Source organism: Gadus morhua, unplaced genomic scaffold, assembly GCF_902167405.1.
Source record: "Gadus morhua unplaced genomic scaffold, gadMor3.0, whole genome shotgun sequence".
Taxonomy (NCBI): Eukaryota; Metazoa; Chordata; class Actinopteri; order Gadiformes; family Gadidae; genus Gadus; species Gadus morhua.
In genome coordinates this window covers 56,605-75,763 of record NW_021963975.1, presented here as the reverse complement: position 1 = coordinate 75,763, position 19,159 = coordinate 56,605, and the positions used below count along the sequence as shown (strand labels likewise).

At 42.2% G+C, this 19,159-nt stretch overlaps 1 protein-coding gene and 1 long non-coding RNA gene across 3 annotated transcripts; both read right to left on the bottom strand.

The window, feature by feature from the left end:
• Positions 1-472: 472 nt before the first annotated feature.
• Positions 473-1,904, bottom strand: LOC115538434 (uncharacterized). The gene is made up of 2 exons (XR_003975315.1): positions 1,702-1,904; positions 473-629 (listed from the first exon to the last, which is right to left on the bottom strand). It is a non-coding gene; the product is annotated as an uncharacterized LOC115538434 (long non-coding RNA).
• A 7,247-nt stretch (positions 1,905-9,151) lies between these two features.
• LOC115538440 (cell wall protein DAN4) lies at positions 9,152-18,278 on the bottom strand. 2 transcript variants are annotated; one of them, XM_030350001.1, is made up of 10 exons: positions 17,982-18,275; positions 14,926-15,066; positions 14,711-14,839; positions 14,003-14,178; positions 12,775-13,090; positions 12,347-12,436; positions 12,200-12,220; positions 9,868-9,900; positions 9,713-9,770; positions 9,152-9,369 (listed from the first exon to the last, which is right to left on the bottom strand). In XM_030350001.1, exons 1-10 carry the CDS (start codon positions 18,046-18,048, stop codon positions 9,318-9,320), a joined length of 1,083 nt encoding a protein of 360 aa, XP_030205861.1. In that variant the 5' UTR covers positions 18,049-18,275; the 3' UTR covers positions 9,152-9,317. The 2 variants fall into 2 exon arrangements, with proteins under 2 accessions (XP_030205861.1, XP_030205860.1); XM_030350000.1 differs by lacking the exons at positions 9,152-9,369; positions 9,713-9,770; positions 9,868-9,900 and having other exon boundaries at positions 12,000-12,220; positions 17,982-18,278.
• Positions 18,279-19,159: the final 881 nt, after the last annotated feature.

Sequence of the window (19,159 nt, the reverse complement as noted above, 5' to 3'; positions counted from 1 at the left end):
ATGTCCTCTTTTATTAACTGGAACATTGACATTTTACATTTACATTTAGGGCATTTAGCAGACGATTTTATCCAAAGCGACTTACAATAAGTACATTTGTCATAAGAAGTGCATCAATATAACGCTGTCGGTACAGAAAGGATGTTCATAGAACCAAGTGCAAGTACCACAATCGCTAGGCTAACCCATTCCCCGTGTTACAGCCATGATAGCAGCTACTGCAGTTGCTACACAGTTAAGTACTATAATACAATACAACACAGGGTACAATGGTTGCCAGAAGGGGGAGGGTGGCTATGCAGTCGAGGTGGACTCTGAACAGGTGAATCTTGAGTCCTTTTCGGAAGATAGTGAGTGACTCTGGAACATGTCTTCCTCTCTGTCCCTCTTTCTGGACCTTGGCCCTCGCTGTCTTTCCTCCTCCTGATCTTGTCCTCAACCTCCTGATCCACCACTGCTGTACTTGCTGTACTTGGCCCTGGTGTGTTCTCAGGGATGGAGGCAATTAGGACAGGGGGGTTGGTGGAATGCATATGTCACAATACCTTATCCAAGGGGACAAACCAGGGCCAAGTGGCAGCAGTGGGTTTCCCACCTACCCCCTCTCCTGACCCTGGATACTTGCAATCCTAAGGCAGAGGAAATCAATCATGGCAGTTAACAACAAGAGCAGTATCAAAACAAATTTCAGCAAAAGTTTTTCTTTGCCTGCGGGGGAGACACCTTCCCCTGCAGGCCTATTTTCTCCAGAATTGTCCTAAACAGTAAACACAGAGACATTATTAATCAGAGAAAACAAGAGACACATTTATCAATCATGTTAATAGCCCATGTTAACAATAGGCCATTTATAATATATATATTTGACCATCTTGTAAAGGTTACATTTAAATTAGCCCTCATCCTATATGAAGCCCATAATAATAAGACAACCAGTAGAAGTCAAAACACCCTTTTTCTTTGTGTGTTTTTCTAGTGCGGTCTAGTACTGATGCGAGCTGTGACTTTTTTTTGTCTTTCTTTCTTTAATAACCCAAAATAGGACATCGTAGTAAACGATTTCTGGGGATGTTGTATCGGTCCTGCTGTTTAATGAGGGCTAATTTAACTAACCTTTACAAGATGGTCAAATGAAGATATATAAATGGCCTATAATAATTTTTATAAACTAACTTACGATATAAATAAACGATTGTTTCTTTACCCCCAAGCCACACTTGCTGAGTATTTCACCCCGGTGAACAGCTCATCATTCTCCCCCCTCAATAGAATAAATCGAGCAGTATGCTGCTGGCCCCCTAAACCAAAACCAAATGTTAGAATTAGTTTTGCTTTACACTACCAAACCAAAGCAGCTTAAATAGCAAAATAACCAAGTTAACTGTGTAATCAATCCCAACGTCTGTAACGTTACGGTCTGAAAACCAGGGTCCACAACCTGTGTTCGCGTTGGTCCATTTATCTAACCTTACAGAATAGCAAATTATCTATATAATCGCCACAATTTCGGTAAATATAACCATTTTAACCTCTTAAATTTGAAACTATAGGGCTTAACGGGTGTTCTTAGTTAACGTTACAGCGTCACTAACTGTAACGTTACCTTACTTATATTACTTTAATGAAAAAAGTTTTAAGGGCCCTTGTATTTTTAACATTTGTATCGTTAAATACTCGAGTGACTAGAAACCCAATACTTACATTTAAATGCAGAACTTAAACCGCCATTCTCCGCCATCTCCATTGATTGAATGCGCAATGAATCTTGGGAGGGATGCGTTGGGCCGTGAAGGATCTTGGGATACGTTGGGCCGTGAAGGATACAGCCGATGCATCCTTCAAATCCAGGAAAAGAAGGCTGCATTCGTAGGCCGCATTTGAAGGACCCTTGGAATTGGGACAGCACTTGGCGCGACGCTGTGACGCAATCGGCGTCGACGCATCCTTCGAATGCAGCCTTCGAAGGATGCGTCCTAGGAATTGGGACACAGCCGTCACCACACAACACTCCTTCTTCTTCCTTTAATTTCCGGCAGACTATGCCTTTGCGGCACATTGTTGCCATCCACAGGACAAAAATTAAATAAAAATAAAAACAAAAGCAAAATTCCAAACCGCAATCAGTCCATTTTTATCTGTCGAGTGGCTGCCATAAATTCCAGCACAGCTTTTACAATCCCACGCTGGTCCTCATGGGACCCAGAAGGCTCCTCAGAGTAACGGGTGTTATGCCCACCGCTGCATACAGCCGTTCCCCTAACCCTAACCTCTCTAGAGCGAGTCCTGCACACTCCATCAGGACATGTTCCACTGTTTGGTTTTTGCCACACTCCCCACTCCCCACACAGTCCATCCTCATGTTTCCCAATTTTGTGTAAGTCCCATGCTAGTCCACAATGCCCCAACCTCAGTCTGGTCATCGTGACTGCATGCCTCCTTTCTTTTCCCAGTGGCTCCTTGTGACTGACTTCTGCAAGCTGTAATAATGCCTCCCCTTCTTTTCCCGATCCCACTCCTCCTGCCACACAGCCATGATGTTCCTCTTTATGATTGACCTACACTCAGTTAACCCCAGCCTCACTTTTACGTCCACCTTTTCCCTTCTTAAAGCCCTTTTCGCTGCTCCATCAGCTAGCTCATTCTCTATAATATATAAACGTGGTGTTTCACATAGCTGATTTCAGTATTCGAATTTCTCTCAAATGAATGTACGGCAATATCAGACAGTCTTAAATCATGGGTTATGATGCGTGTTATTTAGAGCTTCAATGTTTTTATAATAAGCATTGGGTGTTTGAGCTGACCTCATTTTCTACTAGGTTAGTGGAGCAGTCGTTCGCACAAACATTTCCAAAAGGGAGACAACATACCTATTATTTTGTTTCTTCTGTTTGTTGGAATGGAAGCCAGCCAATTTGGTATTGTAAGAAGAGTCATTCAGACGGTGTTTCTACCGCTGGTGGCAAAGTGAGTTTCCTTTACCAACCAGGAGAGGGCGCCAAAGGTGAATATATTTAATCAGCCCCACCAGTCGAATAAATACCATGTCCTTATTATACAGACTACGATACACAAAACTGTTATAAAGTCTCTCTCTCTCTCTCTCTCTCTCTCTCTCTCTCTCGTACGCACAGTAACAGTCTGACACACACACACACACACACACAGTGTCCGACACATACACACACACACACACACACACACACACACAAACAGTCTCCGACAGACACACACAAGCACACCGACACAAAGCACACACACACACACACACACACACACACACACACACACACACACACACACACACACACACACACACACACACACACACACACACACACACACACACACTCTAGGGGGGTGAGGTGCAATGTACTCACCACAGGTCCACAGCCACTGTAAGCGAACAGCTCTATCCGTGGCACTAGGGCTAAACGATTAATCAAATTCCAACGTGAATTGCGAAACGAAAAGGCTAAAAACAAAAACAAATATAGCTGAGAGCAGCAATGAGGGGGTCAAGCAGAATAGGAATCCATAAAGTAATTTTGGTGGACAGACATAATTGGTTAGGTGGCTACATGATGACTGCGTCGGTAATTTCACTTACAATAAAAGCTATTGGCAAATGGTTATCCCAATGAAAATGCATTGAAGTTGCTTTCTAAGGGCTGGAATGGACTTGCTGTTAACAATGCAACCCCAGAGGTCAAATGTCACCAAATGTCATCGTTGCGTACGGTAAACGTGGGACCATAAACAGCCCTTGGTTTTTTAGGGTTCCACGTTCCCGCAGTCTTCTACCTTTATGGTTCTGCATTGGGTTTTAGTAAGCCGACCAATCACAGCCCTGGCTCCTGCGTCGCCTCGACTGAAGGTTACAATTTTTGGGAGCAATTTTGTGGACGCAAGGAGGGTTTTGCGGGTACATGGAACCATAGAAAGCCCTTAATGTGCAGCTCAATAAATAAGGAATCATTAATCTCGGTATTAACATACCTCCCCCTTCATCCTCCCTCCCTATCTCCCTCTCTCTACCCCTCCCCCCTTCTCTCTCTCTACCTCCCCTCCCTCTCTTTCTCTACCCCCCTCCCTCCTTCTCCCAATACCCCTCTCTCTCTCTACGCCTCCCCATTTTTTCTTCACAATTTACATCTGGTTGCTTGATGAAATTATTGGGGTTTCTGATGCGTTTTTTCTTATTGTAAGTCGCTTTGGATAAAAGCGTCTGCTAAACGCCCTGAATGTAAGTGAATGAAAAGCGATAAAAATGCAATCAATTGTTGGTTCCAAAAGCATTTTGTGCCATGTATCATGTAACTTGACTGTTCGGACAATCCTATGTCTGACACTGTACAAAAGTGTCACTCCCATGTGGTTTTATTAATGAATCCCCGTTAGTGATTGTGTCACATGTATGCTTATTATAACCCTGTGTGCCACTTTTCTGCCCGTATACTTGACTGAAATAAGTGAAGTCAGGGGCGTTGTCATCCCTTGGACAATCTGTATACGTACGTATACTTTGTTGATCAATATACAAATAGGTCATACTTAGTTAATGCAATGTGCCTACTTATTAATTAACTTAAGGGTTCAGATCGTGGCATTGATGTCAGTGTTAAACTGTGGAAAGTAATGTTAATAGCAATTTTCATTCACACACATACAATTACACTCCAAATGCAACTACATTCACGTGCGCACACACACACACACACACACACACACACACACACACACACACACACACACACACACACACACACACACACACACACACACACACACACACACACACACACACACACACACGTGTTTTGTGTTTCCCTATTCCCATTATTTTACATACAACTTTGACAACCTGCCATGGCAATGTAAAATAAATTAATCTATTTATTTTTTTATTATTTAAGATTTAGCAGAAAGCTAAAGAAAGCATACAATAAAATGAGGAAATAAAATGCATACGTAAAATAAAATAAGGCAAAGTAAAATATATACATTGTAGAAAGTGCAATGTCTTAAAGATTTAGCAGAAAGCAAAAGCAAACATGGACAAATACAAAACTGTATTTTCGCACGATTCACGTTTCTGACCTCACAGCATTTATCTCTTTGATTACGACAGCAGGCCTTTCAAAAGACACATTGGCCCGGGTAACAAGAGTGAACTTCATGTAAAGTACAAATTCAAATACACAATTTGTTAAAAAAATCGTTGAACGCACAATCAATCCAGAGTACATAGATTAAAAACGTCCTTACACACTAGGGGTCGGATAGCATCAGGCATGTTGGCAAGGGGAGAGAACAGCAGAATATAGCACGTATGCTACAAATATCAACCAGTTTAGTGCTTTGAAGGTATCGTCTTCTATAGACAATTTACATTTTCATACTTGAGGCTTTGAGTGCATTTAAGTCCCTGAAGAGTTTGTCAATGTTAGAATAGCTGGTGGGAAATACTGGCATCGTACCTAGAGTTCTGACCAATTATTACATATAAATATAGATTTAAAATATATAAATATAGATTTTGACTGACCCATACCATTTGTAAACCGATTCCTACTTCTAGTTTTCAAACTTTTCCCCCAAAAAATTGAATTGTGCATTATTCAAGTTGGCAACCGAATCAAGTGTAAATGGTTTGGTTTTTGTGTGCGTGTGTTCTTATAAAGTGCACTACTGCAATAGCCTTAATGCAGTGGACAGTAGTTGATCCTTGTGGTTGTTCAGACACAGTGGCGGCTGGTGAATTTTATTATAGGGGGGGCAGAAAGTTTGTAAACCAAACTCCTGTAGGGGAGTCTGGGGGCCCTCCTCCCCCCGAAGATTTTTTTGTGTTTTTTATATAAAAACGAAGCATTCTGGTGCATTCTGACAAAATAATAAAGACAAAATAGAACATTTCCTTATGAAGACGAATGGAGCCGGGGAACTAAGTTTTTACTTAATTTATTTGCCTTGTAGAATTCAGCAAGATTAAAAGTGGAAATACATCAATAATAATTGGGAATTACCGGTATACTGTGTTACGGACAATCTATTGTGTTGGTAACTTCACTCATAAATCCGTCTACAGTTAAGTGTGCATTGAGACAAATACGATAAAATATCAATATAATATGTGCAACCTTTTATGTGTGGTTGTTCAAGACACACTGAAGGCATGATGCCACCATAGGTTTGCAGAGAACTATATACAATATGCACACTGAAGGCATGATGCCACCATAGGTTTGCAGAGAACTACATACAATATACACACTGAAGGCATGATGCCACCATAGGTTTGCAGAGAGAACTATATACAATATATGGTGTGGGGTTGTGAGGGACTGCGTTAGCTTCTTCACAACCTGCTAGCCAGCTTTTTTTTTTTTTCGTACCAATTTGTTGAAAATCCTCGGGTGCAGGAGATCCCTCCTTTGGAGAAAGGAAGGAAGGTTTGGAGGTCCTGATTGTTTTAATGCCAATTTTTTTGAATTGGATCGTCGACTAAAAGGAACTCCTTTGAGAGACTAAACGGAATTGCGCACATTTGCTGCCATGTTGAAATCAGTGACTCGATCGAAGATATCCCTTCGCGCTCTTTGCTCAGTTACGTATGACGCAAGCAAGTTAGGGCGAGTCCCAAATCCCCATTGAAAATTCATTGAAGGCTCAATTTCCGAAAAAATAAGTTTTAACATTAGAGTCAACGGAGAAGGCTTGGGCGATTTTCCACGTCGATGAATTCGCCCATAGAGGCGGGACCATTTGAAACGCGACTTGAATCTGACCATTCTGATTGGACAATGACAGATAATAGGTCTAGAACACTGAAAACTACTTTTGCCGTGATATATAAAAAAAAAAATCCTCTTTCTCCCAGTTGCAGGCATGCAAACTGGCTCGGGGTGAAAAAGGTGAGAATGATGCGTGAGAAAAACACAGACCCACTATAGGGTTCCAGGTTTATACTCCGGGGAGTTTTCTTTTACATTTTTTAATGTATTAGGGTTAGTCACAAGCTAAAAAAAATGACAGGACTGCGCACAATTACGAACAAAGCATTAATTTATTATGTGCAAGGGCAGCCCCAATAGGTACATAACTTATTACAAAATTAAGAACGAATATTGAGAAGAATAAAAAGAGGTGGGAGGACAGGGCAATAGGAGTATGCCATTATTTATTTTTCTTCTTGGCCTGGACCAGTGTCTCAAGGGCCCGCTTTCGCTGTTTTGCAGCATGCAAAACAGCGACTTCTCTCGGCTATATCGACTAGTATGTATCAACACAACTGGTGACCCGCTGAAAAATTCTCTTTTGGCGCGTTTCCACCGGAGGGTGCGTTCGGTTCGGTTCGCAAAGTTGCGGCACGGTTCGCGTTTCCACCGCCAAAAGTGGGCGTGACCAGGCCCGGTTCCAGAACAGAATGCCTTGGGGTGCATCTGAGATTACAGGGGGTGCACCAGTACTATAGGCCTACTAAAACCAGCTACCCAGCTTCAGTTCAGACTTCGCTTTTTACACACAGGCCTTTCCTACCATAGACAAGCACTTCTGCGTAGTTCTACTGACATGTTGGAACATTTCAGCTGCAACATTAGCTTATTGATATCTTAGATAGCTTTGAATATGAGATAGGTTTTTGATTTGTGTGATGTGTGAGGTGTAAAAAATAACAGAATTCTACACTAAAAAAAAAACATGTGACTGCAATTCAAAAATAACGTTTATTTTTTATAAATTGTGGCAGGATATTTGACATAACAAATAATTGTACATTGCCACTTAAAAATAAAACAGATTTTAGCTGAACAAGGAAAGAACACTTTCAGACTTTGAACTTTGAACAAAAGTAATCAGTATAATACTCTTAAAGTTAACACAATTGTAAATAAATACAATAAAAAGAAATATGGGTTCTTATGAACATAATACATTTAATACATGTATTGGATATCCAACGGATATGTAACTGTTGCTGCCGAAGAAGTTCAACGTCACTACCGTGCGCACCATAGATATACTATATGGGTGCGTGCATTTTGCACACGACGCCGGCATGACACCATGGACATAATAAAGCATGACACACGATGCCAGCCGGCGGCCAATCACAGCAGCGCTGATGTAGAGCGACAAACCGACAACATTGCGACCTCGAGTGTGATATTGCTTTATACAACGGTTATACTAGCAAAATGTACTGTTAATAATAATAATTGACAATAGATTGTGATTTGTTTGTCTTTTTAATCATATAAACGAATGAAATTGCTTCCGGCAACAAAAATAGATCACCACTGAGCGGTCAGAGTGATGGATGCTCATATCTCAACGGTATTTAATGGAAATTGTCACAAGTTTCATTACAATTTATTTTGTGAGCAAGTATTTTATTATTTTTATCATATTTATATAAAAAAAAATCTTTTTTTTTTTTTTTTTTTTAATTGAGGGTGCAAACATTTTTTTGGGGGGTGCAATGCATGCTTATGCACCCCCGTAGAACCGGGCCTGGGCGTGACATGGGGATAAAAACAAACTGCGAGGTATTATTCTGGACAATGGACGTGTCGCGTAAAACGTTAGCTTGGGCGAACAAGGAGGTGTAGCATGGACCTATTACAATACTTTATTAAAGCATGCAATTGTGATGTAGAACAAAATAAAAAGAAAACAAAGTGCTTGCATGATATTGAAGCCTACAGCGATCGTTACTCAACTTGTGTGGTGGTCTGTTCGTTTGTATATTTTATTTACGTTACCATATTTTTGTTATGTTTGTTTTGGGAATCAGTTCTCGTCGTTCACCTTTGGGATGTTTACGTAGCTGCCGCGGCGATCGACATCCGGCCTACCATGAGGGTACTGTCGGCGGTGGAAACGCTCGGTGGAAACGAGGCATTTAAAGGCTCCGTTGGGCTCACGCTTGGCCGTTTCAGATGGTAGGCGACTTTCCGCTCACGCTGTCGGTTGGCCGCGCGGCTTCACGAGCGCGCGCATGCGTTCGACGAGCACGGAAGCGACAGTTCCACGGGAGTGCGCCCACTTGTCGTGCCGCCTGACAGAATGCTGCGCCTTCTCTCTGTCCGCTCGCCTCTCCATTGAGAATGTATTAGCAGGCGCTACAAGGACTCCATGTCTGGCCATCAGACCCCCCCCCCCCCGCCAAATGTTTTCTCAACGGATCTCCACGAATCACACAAGTGGTCAATTTTGTCTTCAAAACGGCGAATTTCGCCGAAAGGTGACTAGTTTGCATGCCTGCAGTTGGTAGTGCGTCGCCCAAATCGCCCCTATACACCATCCACCCCTGTTCAGATAGTAGTTTCCTCATGCTGCCTGGCCCCGTTGAGTTCCAAGTTCTTCCTGATAAACGAGAAGGAAGTGTTAAAATGTTGAGAACTTTGTCAGACACAATCCTGTCATTCCCACAATCCAGATACCTAGCGTAGCATCAATTAAGCCCTAACAGAGTGTGTGTGTGTGTGTGTGTGTGTGTGTGTGTGTGTGTGTGTGTGTGTGTGTGTGTGTGTGTGTGTGTGTGTGTGTGTGTGTGTGTGTGTGTGTGTGTGTGTGTGTGTGTGTGTGTGTGTGTGTGTGTCATCAGCCCTGATTCAGTTCTACTCTGATAAGAGTTTTGGGCTTTTACAAATCGTTTAAGGTGCTGCAATGTCCCCCCGAAGTCCGATAAAACTAAACATTGACTTACTCAGTCTGGTTAAGCAGAGGTTTCGGAGATCCATCTTTGGTCCCATCTTTGGAAGACCCTGGAACAGAGTGAAGATAAGTCTTGGATAAAACCATCAGCAAAAATCTCCTAAATGTAAATGAGTAGAGAGTTCAATCACTCAAATGAAGACGTACCATTCCTTTCATCCTTTCGTTTCTCCCAGATTTCTAGAAAAATGGATTAAAAAAGTAACAGTTTATATGTATAGTATATGTACATTAATTAGCATCAGTAGCGATTCCAATTACAACTAGAAAATGCATTTCCTGCAGAAAATGCAGTGAGTTCATGTAGTGCAAAGTGAGGTTGAAAATATGTTTTAATAAAGATAGTTTAAGACATAAAGAGATGTTAAATGGCAAGTGAAGGGATCAAGTGAAGGGATTTGAACTTTGAATTCGAGTCTAAATGGAGTAAACAATTTTAACATGCACACCATTTAAGAAAATGTAAATGGTTGGAAACAATTAAAGTGACCGCTGAATGAAAAGCGCGAAGCATTCAGCGGGATTGTGAAACGTCACTGCGTGCGTGCGCGTGTGTGTGAGAGATAATATAATAGTATTATATTATCATTTATACAACGGGTGGCTTAAATCCAGCGATCTGATTGGTTCTTAACTGTTGTATAATGAGCATATACATAACTGCTATGACGCCCGATCATTTTGTGAAAGTTTGCATATCACTCCGCGCCTGGAAGTAGAAACAGTTACAAAGTAAAAAATATGTTGAATGATGGAGAGGGTGTAAATGTTGTTACTCCGGGAGTGAGCAAGGCGATGGAGAGACTAACGAAAGCTTAGGCACACGGCGAGTGAACTGCTCCATAGGATAAATTGCCGGCGAACCGCTCTAGCCTTCTCTCGGAGGGACGCTAAAGTGTGTTGCATAGCGACCGTCGTGCATTTTGAAGGCAGCCAGGAGGGACTACTTTTTTGTATTCTTTAATAAAACGGCTACTTCGACTTTCTTGGTTTTTGAAGGGGGTCGCCGGCCCTCCGCTGCGCGTCGGGGCCGGACAACGCCCCTAACAGTTGTATAATGAGCATATACCACAGCCTTTCGTGAACTATTGCTTAAATATATCACGGCCAAAAGCTCTGCGCCTCCGGATGGCCGTAGCGCAGGGAGCTTTGTAGGGATTGTGCTTTGCGGTGTTTGTTTACCGGCGTTGCTATGGTTACCAAAATTATTATAAGCAACTGAAAATGATGCCGGTTTGAAACTAAAACTGTGATTCTGAAAAAAGTATAAACGCTATCGAAATTCAGTTTGTGTGTGGATTTGTTTGATGGTTTGAACGATGGTAAACGGTTGAAAAAGGATTTAGTTACGATGTCATAAGAAGTAGGTGTATCAGAATGGGCAGAGGTCTTCAATGAAAACAGCTGAAAACGAAGCGGTATGAATCTAAAACTGATTCAGAAGAAAGTTGAAATGATATCGAAATTCCATTTAGATATTATGGAAGATACAAGTGTGTTGTTAAATGGTTTGAACGAAGATAAACGGTTGAAAATCGATTTAGTTACGTTACTTCTACAGTTGAAGTACCAGAGGACTCCCATGACTCCCATGTTAAAAAAAAGATAATATTTTAAAAATCTGAAAAGAAGCGGGCGATTCCGAGCTATTCTGAATATTTTAAGTCTCTAGGTGAAAAATTGAGGAAGGAGATAGATAGGTCCCAAAGTTTGTAGAGAATAAGAAAGAAAGAAAGAAAGAAAGAAAGAAAGAAAGAAAGAAAGAAAGAAAGAAAGAAAGAAAGAAAGAAAGAAAGAAAGAAAGAAAGAAAGAAAGAAAGAAAGAAAGAAAGAAAGAAAGAAACCTAAGAAGAACAATAGTTGAGTGCTGCATGCAGCACTCGCCTAATAATGTATTATAGTCTTGGTCATGATACAAATTAAGAGCTGCGATACATAAAATACATAAAACTGATACTCAATCTCACCTTAAAGCAAACTAATGAAAGATGTACAAATAATCAATTTAGAAAGAGTGAACTGATCTTTAAACACGAGGATATGCAAATGTGAGAGAGGTTTTAGTTGACTTCATGGCAACTCAAATGCAGTAGGTGAAACAGTTGGTACATAGTCAGACATGGTGCATCATAATGATAATAGCAGTGGTACTTGTACCACTGCTATTATTGTTGTACTTGTACGCACTTATTGTATGTTTGTACGTCCTGGCACTTTATGTACGCACTTATTGTATGTTACTTAAAAATAGTACTTAGCATCGTATCCTAGCTTTGTTGTGTAAGGGGAATGGGTTAACCTAGTGATTGTAAGTGATTGGCACTGGGTTCTATGAACATCCTTACTGCTCCGACAGCGAGATATTGTTGTTTCTTTCTTCTGACAAATGTACTTATTGTAAGTCCCTTTGGATGAAAGCGTCTGCTAAACGCCCTGAATGTAAATGCAATAGGATTTAAGTGGTATTTAAGTTTCTGACCTTTTTTCCAGATCCAGACCCCTTGAAGACAAGAACAAATCTCATAAAACAATTTCATTTGGCACAAACAATCAAGAGTTCAAACGAATGGGAGATACAAAACAACTCAAAGAACACTCTATGAATGAAACCATGTGCAATACGCACCTGTCATGTGCTTGTGAACGCAGATAACTGCAATTATTGCCGCCAAGATCACCGCCAAGATCACCGCCAAGATCACGGTGCTAACAAAATCTATGGATAGACAAGACATCCGACAAAGAAAAATATAAATTGCATGCAAAGCACGTTTCTAAAATGCTAAATGGACTGCATTTATACAGCTCTGTTCTAACCAGTGGCCACTCAAAGCGCTTGACAATACTGCCACACACACACACACCCACCCCCACACCCACACACACACACACACAGTGGAGTCGACCCCTCAGGGCAACAGCTAACTCGTCAGGAGCCGTTAGGGTGAGGCGTCTCGCTCAGGGAAGCCCGAAAGTGCAGTGCAGGTTATAAAGCTAAACAAGCTAAAACAGCATCGCTCACATTAGGATGAAGGAGGAGGAAAGTGTACATACAACCGTTGCGCTCCGCAGGCGGGCTGGGGGGGGCCGTGCTGGGGGGGGCCGTGCTGGGGGGGGCCGTGCTGGTGGGTGGGGCCGTGCTGGTGGTGGGCGGGGCCGTGCTGGTGGGTGGGGCCGTGCTGGTGGTGGGCGGGGCCTTGCTGGTGGGTGGGGCCGTGCTGGTGGTGGGCGGGGCCGTGGTGGTGGGGTGGGCCGTGGTGGTGGTGGCCAGGGCCGTGCTTCTGGGGGGGGACATGACGGTGGCCGTGGCCTTGCTCACAGGGTTCTTCATGGTACATAACAACTGATCATGAGGGCCGGTCAGAGACTCCTAGGAGAGTGGGGGGAAAAAGAAGAGCCACAGTTGGAATGGAGCCCTACCCAAGAGGAAGGGTTGTGGCCAGGGAGCCATAGTTGGAACGGAGCCCAACTGACTAGGGCTGGGACAAAATATTGATACAGCGATATATCGTCGCCCTACTTTGTGCGATATGAGAATCGATAGACTGGCGCCAAATATCTAATATTTTCCTATTTTTAATTAATTTAACTAGCGCTGTCAAGCGATTAAAATAATTAATCACGATTAATCACATTAATGCCGGTTAACTCGCGATTAATCGCGAGCAATCGCGATTAATCACAAATGTTTTTTCTATGCTAAAAATCCCTTGATTTCCCCATTAATTGTTCTCGTTTTAATGCTCTTATCAACATGGAGAAGTGCATCGGCTTGCCTTGTGCAAATGTTTTTTTATTGATAACAACATTGGCATATACTGATCAAAACAGGACGATACAAAAGAAAGCCTATAGTGCAATTAAACGATGAACATACAAACATACTGCCTTAAACATAGCAGTCAGGCAACTGCATCTTGGTTTTGAGCCAAAGAAAAAAGTAAAAACTCAGTTTGGACTGTGAATAAAGACGGAAATCAGCACTTTACCTTTTCACAGTCATTCTGTATTCATCGTTAGACATGCATCGTGATGCATCGTTATCGGATTGTGTTAACAATATTGCGGTTATCGCAGGATCGCTGTATCGCGATATTATCGGTAGGTATAACTCTTTAGGAATACAGCCTAAAAATACAAAAAATAAATAGATTTATTTAATATTATATCGATATTTGGCGCCAGTGTGTTGATTCTCGTATCACAGGCAGAAGGGCGACAATTTATCGGCGTGACGATATTTAGTCCCACCCCTAACGGCGGCGCACTGACACCCGGTTACCATGGTGACATTGATGGTCTTGTTGGAGGCCGAGAGGAGGGTCCCGTTGGGGAGGCTCCACTCGTAGCTGACAGGCTCTGATTGACTGGTGTCGCCGGCGCAGGTGTAGAGACAGAACCTCATGAGTTCACCTTCGGGCGAACAGTTCACCGTCACCGTGGGGACGGGCACGTGGTCTGTACACAGAGACACGTTCGCAGTTAGTCGTTAGTCACAGGGCGGCAGTCGATCAGGAGGTAGAGGCGAGTTGGCTGGTAACCCGAAGTTTGCTAGTTGGATCCCCGGCTCCTCCTAGCTGGGTGTCGAGGTGTCCCTGAGCGAGGCGTCTCACCCTGACTGCTCCTTACAAGTTGGCTGTCGCCCTGATGGGTCGGCTCGGCCGTCAGCCAGGAGGAGCCGGTGATTGAACTAGCATTTCTTCCCTAAGGTGGCAGTTAGGGTGAGATGCCTTGCTCAGGGACACCGTTACACTCAGCTAGGAGGAGCCGGGGATCGAACCAGCAACCTTCCTTTGGGGAGCAGTCAGAGTGAGGTGCCCTGCTCAGGGTCACCTTGACAATCAGCTAGGAGCCGGGGATCGAACCAGCAACCTACCTTTAGGGAGAGGCGCCTTGCTCAGGGACACCTCTACACTCAGCTAGGAGGAAACTGCTAAATTTTACTATATAAATAGTCATCCAATGCTATACGCGCATGGCCCATACTTACAGATGACTTTGATAAAGTGCTTAGTGACGCTGTCTTTGCCGTTGAGTGATACAGTGTATTCCCCACTCTCTGAGTCGTTCACACCGATGAGGGTCAGATCTCCGTTGGTGCGGTTCAGAAATATGCGATCTACAAAAATACAAGTTATAATTAACGATTAACGACATGGGACATGTCTGCTACATCACTTGGACCGGTAAGATCTCGCAACTTACCTTCAAAGTTGCCGTAGGCCTTAAAATTGTTCTCGAACCACTTCACAGCATTGTTTTCACCGTGGTTCCAGTCAACACTGTTTAGGTTGTTGCCTCCATACCCGGTTTGAAGGGTCACATTGGTCCCAACTGCATGATATTCTAAGAAGAAAAAAACAGCATGAGCAAAAAGTTTAGCAGCAGTATGCTAGTAATTGCCACGACCGACAAAGTCAAAGGGTTTTATTGTCATTTGTCATTTAAAAAGTGGGTCATACCCAAAAGTAAAATATTTTAAAAGGAGACATATAATACCACCAGGTGTGAGTGTGATTAGCCGTTACAAGCAATGTTTACTTCAGTCCACTGGGTAGGCTGATAGTAAGGCTGGGGGTAAACGATTATTTATTAAACGATTAATCGGGCGATTATTTTATCGATTAGTCGACTAATCTAACGACTAATTGGACGATGATCTATTTTTCTGTTGCTTTTGCACAGCAAAAAATCTTTTGCTTTACACAAAATAAAATAAATAATAGTTTCACTGTTATACAAAATGAAAGGCCATTCTGTTTACTCTTTCACAGTACCAACTTAACTCTTGTTCAAAAAATTCAAAAGTTGTAGTGCAAAGAAAACACTGCAGTGCACAGTAGACATTCCTGAGTGTTTAACACAATCTAACAGTCTCAACATAAAACCTGATGCACAATCAAACTGACTCTCTTAACTGCTATTCTGTTAGCTTATATGCTAATAAAGTGTGTGCAACATAGCACTGTCCACTTTCCTCCACTTCTCTCCTCCCTCACCACTCTTTAATCCATATTAGAACAGCTATGATAGTGGGGCATTTTTTATCTATTTGTTACGTGTGTGTGTTTTTCCTCTGCTGTTCTGTTCCAGGTATCACCCTCCCCATCGGACTGATCAGACACACCTGCAGCCCCTCAGCAATCACGTGGATTGGTATTAAGCTGCAGGGATGAGAGCAGACGTGGCCAGTGGGCCAGATAGGCGAACCGAGTGGGTTCGCTGTCGGTCGCGAGTCGGAGCTATGTGGGCTCTTCGTCGTGGCCTTGCTCCCTCAGTGGAGGGTTAGTGTTGTTTGTTGCTCCCTCAGTGTAGGGTTAGTTTTGTTTGTTTGTGGTTCTTTCTGTGTTAACATAAGACTCATTTATGCAATAAATGGTTGAAACTCTGCTCTCTTCTGTTCTTTAAACGCCCGGTATTATATTCATTGTTGCTCCCCCCCCTTCCCCCTGGACACCAACGGGGTGGGTCGTAACACTACTCTTAACCTCATTGCATTGCTATGATTTGTTTATTTGAATGCTATCGTGGCTACTTTTAAAAGTAATGTTATGTCCAACAATGCATTTGATCATGATGGCTAGCCTAACGCAGCAGCTGTGTCTCTGTCTGTGTTGTTTTGTGACATGGAAATTGCCAGGGGTGCGCATAACAATTTTGATCTGGTTCTCACGGGAGCACCAGTTTGTTTCTTGGTGCTCATGCATTCATGTTTATCTAGAGGCTCGTAGAGTACTAGTATCTACACTGTACAGCTCTAGCTGATAGACTGGTCTATCCAGCATACATCTAGGTGGACACGCATATTTGTGATGTCAGACGAGGCAGATTTTCAGAATGTCTTGTAACGGCTAATCAAACTCACACCAGGTGGTAAGATATCTCTTTCAAGCCGTATAGGGCAGAGTGGGGTAAGATGAGCCAACTTTTACTCATGTAGACCTCTAGACAAGGAAAAATAAGACAGATGTCAAATGTAGACATCTGCCCTTCTTCAGGATGTCCCCTGTTCATTAGAATGAACTGTGAAAATGCGACCTATTGTGGCACAACTTGATTTGGGCAAGGGGGGCAAATTATAGGTAATCATTATTTTAATGCAGTTACCTTCTCTAAATAGCATTTGCTTAAGATAACTTTAAATAATATAAAACCAACCAAATGAGAACCAAGTATATTATTCAGAACCTTGTCTCACACACACACACACACACACACACACACACACACACACACACACACACACACACACACACACACACACACACACACACACACACACACACACACACACACACACACACACACACACACACACACACGACGCTGAAGTTGGCATCCGATTCGCAGCATCCGATTCAGCAGCTGGTCCACTTTAAATCGGTCCTGATTGAAAACCACTACACCTAGACTCTTCAAATCTGGACTAAATTATCACAGTGAGCCTATACATTATAATAAACATAGTTACAGATTTGTGAAACCTTTTTTCTATTTGTGAAAATGCAATACAGGCTCATTTTAATGCTTTTTAGGGGTCCAGACTGCATTAGAACGGGTCCTGATTGAAAACCACTACACCTAGACTCTTCAAATCTAGACTAAATTATCACAGTGAGGCTATACATTATGTAAAACATAGTTTCAGATTTGTGAAACCTTTACCCTATTTGTGAAAATGCAATAAAGGCACATTTTAATGCTTTTTAGGGGTCCAGACCGCATTAGAACTGATCCTGATTAAAAACCACTACACCTAGACTCTTCAAATCTGGACTCAATTATCACAGTGAGGCTATACATTATGTAAAACATAGTTTCAGATTTGTGAAACCTTTAACCTATTTGTGAAAATGCAATGCGGTCTGGACCCCTAAAAAACATTCAAATAAGCCTGTATTGCATTTTCACAAATAGGGTAAAGGTTTCACAAATCTGAAACTATGTTTTACATAATGTATAGCCTCACTGTGATAATGTAGTCCAGATTTGAAGAGTCTAGGTGTAGTGGTTTTCAATCAGGACCGATTTGAAGATTCTAAGTGGTTTTCAAGCCGAATCGGATGCTGCGAATCGGATGCCAACTTCAGCGTCGTCACACACACACAGGTTGTTTTTCCTCTCTGTCACTCGTCCCAATGACGGATTAAAGCCTTTACAAGGCAGGCACAGTTTGCTCCCAGTAAAGGCTCATCCCATCCCAAAATATGAGCGTCATTAGCGAGATCGAATTATTATTAATATTGCAATACATAACTCACCGGCCGGCTGCACCAAGTACGGAAGTAGAAATACGATGAACAAGATCTGATCCCTATGCGAAACCATGACTATAAAATGGCTATAAAATTGATCAATGAATGGAAAAAATGCTAGTTCATTCGGGTTTAACAAAGTTTTCGTCGGAGAACTACTTGGTGGGCGCAGAACAGATGGAGTGAATGAATCGGCGCGGACGCATGGCGAGTGTCCCAATTCATAGGACGCATCCTTCGTAGACCGCGTCCTTCGAAGGATGCGGCCTTCGTAGACCGCGAAGGACACTCCGAAGGCCGAAGAAATGGGACGGTCTAGCCTACGGAGCATTTCTGGTTTACGTAACAAACCGTTACCGCCCTTTCACTTGCGTGACCACGCGCTGCTCCTGTCACCTAGCAACCCTGACAGCTGAACTGACCTGTTAGTAAACAGAAGTTAAACCGGACAGCCCGAAAAAAAGAAACCAACAAAAATTATTATTGATCATTATTTTTTTGTATACAGTAGTTTTATAATAATTGTTGTAATTAGTCACATGAATGTTTGTTGTAAATAGTTTTATTGTTGTATATGTTTTATAAGTTATATACGAATACATTAGTCAATACAAAAAAGTTAGTAAGGGTTTTAATAAATAGTTAATCAAAAAAGTTAGTTAAATAGTTAGTTAAATAAGTAAGTTTCAATTAATATATGTAAATAATAATAAACAATGTGTTAAATATAACAGAACATAAGTTATTTGTCCACCAAACGCTCCAAAATTTAGAAAAACCTATCCATTCTTTCCCTGCTTTCCTGGGCTCTTCTCTCCTCTGCCTCCCTTTGTAGCCTCATGTCCTCTTTTATTAACTGGAACATTGACATTTTACATTTACATTTAGGGCATTTAGCAGACGATTTTATCCAAAGCGACTTACAATAAGTACATTTGTCATAAGAAGTGCATCAATATAACGCTGTCGGTACAGAAAGGATGTTCATAGAACCAAGTGCAAGTACCACAATCGCTAGGCTAACCCATTCCCCGTGTTACAGCCATGATAGCAGCTACTGCAGTTGCTACACAGTTAAGTACTATAATACAATACAACACAGGGTACAATGGTTGCCAGAAGGGGGAGGGTGGCTATGCAGTCGAGGTGGACTCTGAACAGGTGAATCTTGAGTCCTTTTCGGA